At 63.3% G+C, this 10,128-nt stretch overlaps 1 protein-coding gene across 2 annotated transcripts; it reads left to right on the forward strand.

Annotated features, from left to right (window-relative positions):
• Nucleotides 1-1,515: 1,515 nt before the first annotated feature.
• GFAP (glial fibrillary acidic protein) lies at nucleotides 1,516-6,523 on the forward strand. 2 transcript variants are annotated; one of them, XM_064399676.1, is made up of 9 exons: nucleotides 1,516-2,025; nucleotides 2,497-2,557; nucleotides 2,904-2,987; nucleotides 3,064-3,225; nucleotides 3,474-3,599; nucleotides 3,796-4,016; nucleotides 4,131-4,174; nucleotides 4,797-4,882; nucleotides 6,331-6,523. In XM_064399676.1, exons 1-9 carry the CDS (start codon nucleotides 1,574-1,576, stop codon nucleotides 6,370-6,372), a joined length of 1,278 nt encoding a protein of 425 aa, XP_064255746.1. In that variant the 5' UTR covers nucleotides 1,516-1,573; the 3' UTR covers nucleotides 6,373-6,523. The 2 variants fall into 2 exon arrangements, with proteins under 2 accessions (XP_064255746.1, XP_064255745.1); XM_064399675.1 differs by having other exon boundaries at nucleotides 1,521-2,025; nucleotides 2,904-2,999.
• The last annotated feature ends 3,605 nt before the right edge of the window (nucleotides 6,524-10,128 follow it).

Here is a 10,128-nt window from a genome sequence, read left to right on the forward strand (position 1 = left end):
TCTGCACCCACAGCCCTCCCCACTGGCCACTGTGGGTGGTGGCGGCCGTGGTCCAGGGAAGTGTCCCGTCCCACGGCAGCCAAGAGCCTTTCCCGGCCATCGGCTGCCATCTACTGCCAGCGGCGGGGCCAGCCCCTGTCCCTGTCCCCGTCCCTGTCCCTGTCCCTGTCCCTGTCCCTCCCCTGTCCCGTTCCTGTAACTGTCCCCGTTCCCGTCCCTGTCCCTGTCCCTGTCCCTCCCCTGTCCCGTTCCTGTACCTGTCCCCGTTCCTGTCCCTGTCCCCGTCCCTGTCCCTGTCCCTGTCCCTGTCCCTGTCCCTGTCCCCATCCTTGTCCCTGTCCCTGTCCCCGTCCCTGTCCCTGTCCCCATCCTTGTCCCTATCCCTGCCCCCGTTCCCGTCCCTGTCCCTGTCCCTTCAGCAGATTCCCAGGGACACCCCTGTCCCCCTGCTTCACCCCGGCTGCCCCTCGGGGCACCCACCCCGGTGCCACCACGTGTGGCTCATGTCCCCGTGTCCCCAGCACACGGCCATCCCCTGCCCGGGCTGTGCCCACGCTGGCCCCGTGCCCGGCCTGGATCGGCCCCCGCGCTTCCCGGCAGGGCCGTGCCCTGGCACACGGGCTCCTCGCGGCGGTGCCGCGGCTCTGGCTCCGCACAAAGCCCCTTTCAGCCGCAGCAGAAAGCCCCTGGCAGCCCCCGTGTGTGTCACCAGGGGCAAAAGGCCCCCAGACTCCGTGTGCCAGTGCCACGGGCATGCACACTGAGCCGTGTGGGATCAAACCTTCCCACGGGGACCCGGGAACACTGGGGACAGGGACCGGGGCTCCAGGGCCACCAGCCAGCCCGTCCACAGGCCCATTGGGATGGGGACTTCGAGGCTCCAGCCTCCTAATTAAGATCCCACCACCAACCCCACTAGCCCATGCAGCCAGAGATATCTAATTTCATAAAGACACCTACAATATCAGAAGCCCATGAAGATCTCTCCCTCTCCGTGGTGCCAAGCATCGCCATCACCCTCACAGGACTGGGATGGGGAAGGCATGTGTGTGCCATGACCCTTCATCCTCCATCCTGCCAAGCAGTCCATGGGAATCCAGGGATGCACAGCACAGGGAAGTGAGTTCATGCAGTCACTTGGTTTGCTCAGCCTGGAGAAGAAGAGACTGAGAGGAGACCTCACTGCAGCTACAACTTCCTCACAGAGGGAAGCAGAAGGGCAGGCACTGATCTCTTCTTTGCGGTGACCAGTGACAGGACCTGAGGAAGTGGCATGAAGCTGTGTCAGGGGAGTTTGGATTGAATATTAGGAAGAGTTTTTTGTGGGATCTTCATTAGCAGCACCCCCAGCGCCCCGTGGGTCGGCACCAGCTCCCACCCACGGGGTGTCCCCCGTGTCCCCCCGGCGCCATCCCCAGCGCAGGAGCGGGGGCAGCGCTGGGCAGCGCTGAGCCGCGGTGCCCGGGCTGGCTGCCAGGGCACGGCCGCCCCTGCGGGCACCACAGCCTGGCTGCGTGCCGGCCGGGGGCTCCATAAAACCCCGGGCCGGGCACACCGCGCCCGCCCGCCCGGCATGGAGAGCCCGAGCCTGCCCTCCCACGGCCGCCGCTTCGGCCCCTCCGTGCCCGGGCAGCGGCTGCTCCCCGGCAGCGCCCCGGGCCGGCTCCGGGCGCCCCGCAGCCCCCGGCCGAGCCCCGGGCCGGGCTCGGGCAGCGGGGATTTCTCGCTGGCCGCGGCGCTCAACTCGGAGTTCAGGGAGACGCGCACCAGCGAGAGGGTGGAGATGATGGAGCTCAACGAGCGCCTCGCCAGCTTCATCGAGAAGGTGCGGCTGCTGGAGCGGCAGAACCGGGCGCTGCTGCTGGAGCTGGGCCGGCAGCGGCAGCGGGAGCCCTCCCGTGCCGACGGCTACCGGGAGGAGCTGCGGGAGCTGCGGCGCCGCGGGGAGCGCCTGGCCACCGCCACGGCCCGCCTGCAGATGGAGAGGGACAACCTGGCCCAGCAGCTCGGCAGCCTCCAGCAGAAGTGAGGCACTGAACAGCTCGGGGTGGCCCCGGGGACCAGGGTGGCCCACTTGGGATGGGTGTCAGGTGACTACCAGGACCAGGGTGGCCACTGGAACCAAAGGGGCAGCAGGGACGGGGATGGACACCAGGATGGGGATCAGGATCTTCCTGGTGATGGAAACCATGGTGGTGACAAGGACAGGGTGACCCCTGGGACCAGAACGGAGCCCAGGTGTTCCCAGGGGTCAGAGTGGCCCCAAGACAGGAGCAGGGTAGCCCTGGGGACCAGGGACTGGTGTGCACCAGGATTGTGATGGGATAGGGGTGACCCCTGGGAACAGTGTGGGAGTGTGAGGGGTGGGCACAAGCGCTGAACTGGGTTTGGGGGGTGCTGGTGCTGTGGGGCTGTGTCAGCCCAGGGGGTCTGTCTGTGGGCTGAGAGTGGCCAGCCATGGTGCTGGATGTGTCACCGTGCCTTGCTCTGGCACAGGCTGCAGGACGAGGTCACCCTGAGGCTGGAGGCCGAGAGCAACCTGGCTGCCTACAGACAGGTGAGGGCAGATCCCAGCTTGGCCTCCCTTGGGAATGGGCAGGGATGGGGAAGGGATGGACAGGGAGGTAGCAGGGACAGGAAGGGATGGGCAGGAGCAGGAACTGAGGGACTGCTGTGTGTTACAATGGGCAGGTAGGGAGCAGGAATGGAGCAGGGATGAGTGGGAAGGGCAGGGATGGACAGATATGGAACATGGATGGGCAGGAATGGCAGGAGCAGGCAGTGAGAGACTGGGACTGGGCAGAGAGAGGCAGGGCTGGGTGGGAGTGGAAGGGAATAGACATCAGGCAGTCAGGCCCCGTGTGGCAGCTGAGACAGCCCCTCCTGTCCCCCCATGGTGACAGGACGTGGACAATGCTGCCTTGGCTCGCCTGGCCTTGGAGCGGCGCGTGGGGACCCTGCAGGACGAGATCGCCTTCCTCCACAAGGTCCACCAGGAGGTAACCCCGCTCTGGGGCTGGGGCTGGGGCTCCGGGGGCTGCCCTGACGCCGCTGTCCCCCCAGGAGCTGCGGGAGCTGCAGGAGCAGCTGGCCCAGCAGCGCGTGCACGTGGAGGTGGACGCGCGCAAGGCGGAGCTGTCGGCCGCGCTGCGCCACGTCCGCAGCCAGTACGAGGCCATGGCCGCCGGCACCGCCCAGGACACCGAGCAGTGGTACAAGTCCAAGGTGCAGTGGGAGCTGCTTGCCCCAGGATGGATGGCCTGGCTGTCCCCTCCCGGGGTGTCACCATCTCGGGGCTGGGGTTGGCGTGCGGGGTTTGGGATCTCTGCTGTCCCCGCTCGGCCAGGGATGTTTCTCCTTGCCACGAGCTCTGGGGCCTTGTCCCTGCTGTGGAGCAGAGCAGGGCTGTGTTCCCACACCAGAACACATCCCTGCCCCGTGCTCCCCTGCCATGGCCTCGTCCCCTGTCCCAGTTTGCAGACCTGACGGACGCGGCTGCCCGGCACGCCGAGGCGCTCAGGGCAGCCAAGCAGGAGGCCGGCGAGTACCGGCGCCAGCTCCAGGCCCTCACCTGCGACCTGGAGGCTCTGAGGGGCTCGGTAGGTGACAGCCGTGGGGTGCAAGAGCAGGGACACGGCCTCGGGGAGCTGCCAGCCCCGGGGGTTCCCTGGCAGGACCAGCACCCAGAGCCAGGGGAACGGCTGGTCCCCGAGGGTGGGAGGTGGATGGACAATGGGGAGAGCCCCAGCTCCTGGGAGAAGGTGGCCATGGGGCTTCACAGCCCCTTGGCCCCAGAACGGGTCCCTGGAGAGGCAGCTGCGGGAGCTGGAGGAGCGCTACGCCCTGGAGACAGCCGGCTACCAGGACACGGTGGGGAGGCTGGAGGAGGACAGCCAGAGCCTCAAGCAGGAGATGGCCCAGCACCTGCAGGACTACCAGGACCTGCTCAACGTCAAGCTAGCCCTCGACATCGAGATCGCCACGTACCGCCAGCTGCTGGAGGGAGAGGAGAGCAGGTGAGAGCTCCATCCTGCCCTCACCCCACCCAGCCATGCCCCCAGCTCCTCGTGGTCCCTCTGGGGTGTCCAGCAGGACCTCGTGCTCTTCCCAATGCTGCCATTGCCCTGCAGGATCACCATCCCTGTGCAGAGCTTCTCCGAGCTGCAGATCCGAGGTGAGGCTGTGCCCCACGCAGGGAGGGGCAGCGGGATGGGGGCACAAACAGGGGAGGCTTCCAGGGGCTCTGTGGCACCTTGGCCATCCCTGCCCCATTCAGAGGGATCAGGAGGTTTTTCTCTGAGTCCCAGGGAACCTCCCGGGTGCTCCCAGGGTGGGGGAAGGAGGTGCCATGGCCATATCCCCAAGGCTGAACGTGTCCCCAAGGCTGACGATGTCCCCAGCACTGATCACATCATCATGTCCTCAATGACAACCACATCCCTAAGGACAACTGTTCCTCAGTGACAAGTGTGTCCCCAAGGACAAGCCTGTCCCCAAGCTCAATCACATCCCAAAGCCACCCATGTCCCCATGGTCCACAACATCTCCAAGGCCAGAAATGTCCCCAGCTGTCCCTGCAGCCTAACAGTGTCCCCAGGACACATCAGATCCCACGGCCTGCCACATCCCCAGTGCCAGCCCTGTCCCTCAGGCTGGTTGTGTCTCCATGCTGTCTCTCATGGTTCAGGAGTTTCCAGCCCAATCCATTTTTTTTTGGGGCTTCTCCTCTGGAGTGTGGCTGGGAGGGCCATCCCCCGGGCAGGGTGTCACTGCCTTGTCCTGCCCATGTCCCCCAGAGACCAGCCTGGACACCAAATCTGTGTCAGAAGCTCATGTGAAGAGGAGCATCGTGGTCAAAACTGTGGAGACCCGAGATGGAGAGGTGGGAAATGCTCATTTGTGTCACCCACGCTCCATCCCCACCTCCCCACAGGGTCCCCAAGTGATTTGCACATGGGGCCACCATCCCCGAGGCCACAGGCAGCCCAGGCAGGGAGCCAGTGATCCCTGAGGGTGTGGCACGATCTGACCGGGTCATGGTGGAGCTGAGGTTGGCAGCTGGTCGAGAAAGCTGTCCTGTTCCTGTCCCTGTCCCTGTCCCTGTCCCTGTCCCGTTCCTGTCCCTGTCCTGTCCCTGTCCTGTCCCTGTCCCTATCCCTGTCCCTGTCCTGTCCCTGTCCTGTCCCTGTCCTGTCCCTGTCCCTATCCCTGTCCCTGTCCTGTCCCTGTCCCTGTCCCGTTCCTGTCCCTGTCCCTGTCCCTGTCCTGTCCCTGTCCTGTTTCTGTCCCTGTCCCGTTCCTGTCCCTGTCCCTGTCCTGTCCCTGTCCTGTCCCTGTCCCTGTCCTATCCCTGTCCCTGTCCTGTCCCTGTCCTGTTCCTGTCCCTGTCCCGTTCCTGTCCCTGTCCCTGTCCCTGTCCCTGTCCCTGTCCTGTCCCTGTCCTGTTCCTGTCCCTGTCCCGTTCCTGTCCCTGTCCCTGTCCTGTCCCTGTCCTGTCCCTGTCCCTGTCCTATCCCTGTCCCTGTCCTGTCCCTGTCCCTTTCCCTGTCCCGTTCCTGTCCCTGTCCCTGTCCCTGTCCCTGTCCCTGTCCCTGTCCCTGTCCCGTTCCTGTCCCTGTCCCTGTCCTGTCCCTGTCCCGTTCCTGTCCCTGTCCCCGTCCCTGTCCCTGTCCTGTCCCTGTCCCTTTCCCTGTCCCTGTCCCTGTCCCTGTCCCGTTCCTGTCCCTGTCCCTGTCCCTGTCCCTGTCCCTGTCCTGTCCCTGTCCCTGTCCCTGTCCTATCCCTGTCCCTGTCCCTGTCCCTGTCCCTGTCCTGTTCCTGTCCCTGTCCCTATCCCGTTCCTGTCCCTGTCCCTGTCCCTGTCCCGTTCCTGTCCCTGTCCCTGTCCCTGTCCCTGTCCCTGTCCCTGTCCCTGTCCTGTCCCTGTCCCTGTCCCTGTCCTATCCCTGTCCCTGTCCTGTCCCTGTCCCTTTCCCTGTCCCTGTCCCTGTCCCTGTCCCGTTCCTGTCCCTGTCCCTGTCCTGTCCCTGTCCCTGTCCCTGTCCTATCCCTGTCCCTGTCCTGTCCCTGTCCCTTTCCCTGTCCCTGTCCCTGTCCCTGTCCCTGTCCCTGTCCCTGTCCTGTCCTGTCCCTGTCCTGTCCCTGTCCCTGTCCCTGTCCTATCCCTGTCCCTGTCCTGTCCCTGTCCCGTTCCTGTCCCTGTCCCTGTCCCATCCTGTCCCTGTCCCTGTCCTGTCCCTGTCCCTGTCCCCACCGCGTTCAGAGCCCGGGCAGGCTCAGCCGGTGGCAGAACCCGATTTGGCACTCACGATCCCTCTCCTCCACCCGCAGGTGCTGAAGGAGCCCAAGCAGGAGCCCAAGGAGGTGCCCTAGGGCAGGGCAGCCGCGGCCCCGCAGGTGCCAGGGGAGCCCCGGGCCGGGCACGGGGCACGGGAGGGGCCGGGGGCGCTTGGGGGGCACCTCCCCGCCGTGCCCCCCTGGCCTCTCCCCGTGCCCAGGGCCCGGGGCACCCCCTTAGGGGGCAGAGCTCCGGTCGGACCGGGCAGCACCCGCGGGGGTCCGGCAGGGCCGGGATGCTCTCAGGTCTGGGGGTCCTTCCTGCCTCACCCTGGTCTCCAGGGAGAGACTCTGTCCTGTTTCACCTCCGTGCACCCTCAGACAACACGATGGTGCCAGGAGCAGCTCCCTGCATCCACTCCCTGGCCTGGGAGGCCTCCCTGCATCTCCCCAGGACACCCAGGCCCCGAGAGCCGCGGCTGGGGGGATGCAGGGCCGAGGTCCCGGCTGGACAGGGACATTTCCCTGTCACCAAGCACTGGGTGAGCTCAGCTGGAGGCAGGGCAGGGCAGGGCCGAGGATGGAGAGGCAGGGGTGGAGAAGGAGGATGATGGAGAGGCAGGGGCAGGAGGAAGAGGAGGGTGGAGGAGCAGGATGCTCGTGGGATGGTGGCAAGGGGTGACAAAAAGGGCATCGGGAGGGGATCCTGAGGGGGCTCAGGTGTCTGGGGTGGGTTGTGGGGTTACACAGTGGCCTCAAGGGCTTCTCCTGGCACAGAGCCATGGGGCTGTCCTGATCCTACTGGGTGACTGCCACCAAGGTGTCCCCAACACAGGAAAAACAGGGAAAACCAGACCTGAGGGGTGACCCACGGCCCTGTGGCAGGGGAATCTCAGGCAGGTGAAAATGGAGAGGAGAGGGATGCAGAGGAGGAGGAAGAGGAGGAAGGTGTCAGGGCACCTGTGAGGGCCTCACAGCCCAAGGTGCCACCTGCAGCCAAGGAGTGACAGGGGAGTCTCGTCACTTGGGGGTCACTCTGGGAGCCAGGGACTCTGGGGCTGCCCCCGCCACTGTCCCTGCCCCACACAGCTGAGCCCACCCTGCCCGGGCATTCAGGAAGGGACTGGAAGAAATCCCTTGTCCCTGGGCTGCACGGGGCCCTGTCCCCCACCTGCCCTCGCCCCCGGGGCCATTGCCCAGCCCGGTGCTCCCCACAGCCCCAGCCCCAGCCCGGCTGCGGGCACTGACCTGCCAGGACCTGCCCGGTGCCCTGACACAGAACAGCAGCACCTCCCGTGCCCCGAGAGCCTTTGGGATGAGCAGGGCTGCCCTCGGGTGCTGTCCCCTCTGTCCGGGGCCGAGCAGCTCCGCTCTGAGCCCAGACCCACAACAGGGCAGGAGGTGCTGTGGGAGAGCTGGGTGGTGCCCGGGCAGGAATGCAGGGGATGGGACACCAGGAGCAGCCTCCCTGCTGCCGAATTAATGCACTAACACTGCTGCAGGATGAGAATAAAGCTAACAAACACACTGAGCTTCCATGGCTGTGCCTCTCTGCAGCCAGCACTGCCGGGCTTTGGGATTGTCTGGGGTGGTGGGGACCCCCAGGAGCCCAAACCAATCCTAATGATGCAGGAGAAGGTGCTCAGGGCTGAGCCCCAGGCATGGATACACTCCGGGGGCCAGCAGCCACAAGGGACTGAGCAGGGGAGGGATCACACAGTGGGGAGGGAGAGATCCCCTTCCCTGATGGGAACCAGGGATCTCCTGGGGGTTCTTCACCCTCAAACCCAGCTCCTTGCCCACACAATGCCAGGCTGCAGCTCCTGGGGCTGCCAGGGTTGGCTGCAGCTTTGGGGCTGGGGGTGGATTGGGGATCCTGCACATCATCAAATGTTCAAGGGCCAGAGCAGCACTGGGACCCTCCGTGCCCTCCTGGACACAGGGACAGAGGGACGGAGGGACAGAGGGACAGAGGGATTTCTGCTGAACTCCTGGCACATCCTGGCACATCTGCTGGCACATCCTGCTCCATGCTGAGGATTAAGTGTCCCCCAAAACCCTGCAGAGCTGTCACAGCCTTTGGGGGATGTTTGAGGTGACTTTGTCAGGCACAAACATTGACTCTCAACTGTGGGGAGTTGGGTGAGTTAAAAGCACCCCAAAAGCAGCCATTGCTGAAAAAAAAAAAAAACCAACACCAAATCAGCTTGAAAAATATTTTTCCCTTCACAAGTTAAAAAAAAACAACAACAACCAAAATTAAAAGTTATGGGTTTGCTCCAGCTGAGGAGCTCAAAAGGGACCCTGAAGGGTTTGGGACACACAGTTCTCAACATGGAAAACAAGGCAAACAAGGGTGAGAAAAGCAAGGATTAATTGGATTAAAATAGTTTGGTGGATGTTTTTAGCAGCCTCTTAGAAAAACAGCTGTAATAAATCACTGGTGCAGATCAAGAACTCTACAGTTTGGCCAGAACATCTTGCACCAGCTCCAAGTTTTCTTTTGAAAAGGACTTTATTGAGCTTTGACCCCCACTGCCAACCATGGCAGAGCCAGGAACAAATCCTGGCAGTGTGAAATCCCACCTGGAGCAAACCCTGGCCCTGTCAAATCCTGCCTGTCCCTACTGAGCTGTGCCCAAACAGGGACTTCCCCACATCAGTCCTTGCTGTCCCACTGCCCTGAGGGGAGGGAGAGCAGGAGTTTGGCAGTGTTTGACTGTTGATGGCCAGACCTGGGGAATTTCCATTGGGAGAACAGCCCAGGGTGTCCAAGTGCCCCTGGGGATGATGTCCCAGCCTGGATGGGCTCTTGAATGCCCGCCAGCAGCAGCCCACTTGGGCAAGGATGATGATGATGATGATGATGATGATGCTCATATTTCCTCCCCACTCAGGGCACTCAGACCCTGAGTGCCCACACAGGCAAGGAGGATGAGGATGATGATGATGATGCTCATGTTTCCTCCCTGTGGGCCCTGCCTGGATGCCCAGGTGGGTGAGGATGAAGATGATGATGATGATGATGATGATGAAGCTCATGTTTCCTGGACCCCACCTGCCCCCGCAGCTCAGCTCTCAGCTCACACCACGACCTGCCTGACCTGGAAAGGGCCCAGTGGGTCTCACAGCCCCATCCTCTGTCACCATTCCCACAATCTCTGCTCCACTGCGTTTCTCCTGAGCCTTCCCACCAGTCCCCAGGGATTTTGCCTTTCCCACAAGCTGGGCATGCAGCAGGCTGCTCCCAGCCCTGCCCTCCTCACCCTGAGCCTTGGCACCACTCAAGCAGCGTGCCTGCTCCCACCAGAGCTGTGACTCTTGTGCTGGGGCTGTTCTGGCACCAGAATCCTCCATCCTGATCTTGGGCAGCTCCAGGACCTTCTTTTGCTGAGGTCTCCAGTGCTCAGCTGTTGTCAGGTGTGCAAAGGCAGGAGGAGTGGCACCACAACAGCGTGCAGGGACACACGTGTCCCCTCAAGGGGTGCCACCAAGGTCAATATTCCCACACCAGGCCTCGGGATGAACCTGGACCTGCCATCAGGTGCCTGGTGGTTTCTCCAGGGCAGGTGGGAGCAAGTGCTTCCAGTCTGCTGGGGTGACTCTGCCATTTGCTGCACTGGGTTTGGGAAACAAATGGACCTGAATTGTTATCAATTGTCATCAATTGCATCTCCTAGAATCCCTCAGTAACTGTGGACTGGGGTGGGAGAGGAAAGGGACTATCTGGGTTTAGGTTTCTCCTCCAAAACCACCACCCTGTTTTCTTTCCCTTGAATCTCTCCTTATCCAAGAGACTCTCCCATACCCATCTGTGAGGGCACCCTGCTCAGAGACCACAGCACCACAGCC

This window comes from Passer domesticus, chromosome 27 (assembly GCF_036417665.1).
Source record: "Passer domesticus isolate bPasDom1 chromosome 27, bPasDom1.hap1, whole genome shotgun sequence".
Lineage (NCBI taxonomy): Eukaryota > Metazoa > Chordata > Aves > Passeriformes > Passeridae > Passer > Passer domesticus.

Coding starts and splice junctions, on each gene's coding strand:
- GFAP (XM_064399675.1), top strand. CDS start 1,574: ATGGAGAGCCCGAGCCTGCCCTCCCACGGCCGCCGCTTCGGCCCCTCC. Junction 3,600..3,795: donor TGGAGGCTCTGAGGGGCTCG/GTAGGTGACAGC, acceptor CCTTGGCCCCAG/AACGGGTCCCTGGAGAGGCA. Junction 4,175..4,796: donor CTCCGAGCTGCAGATCCGAG/GTGAGGCTGTGC, acceptor CATGTCCCCCAG/AGACCAGCCTGGACACCAAA.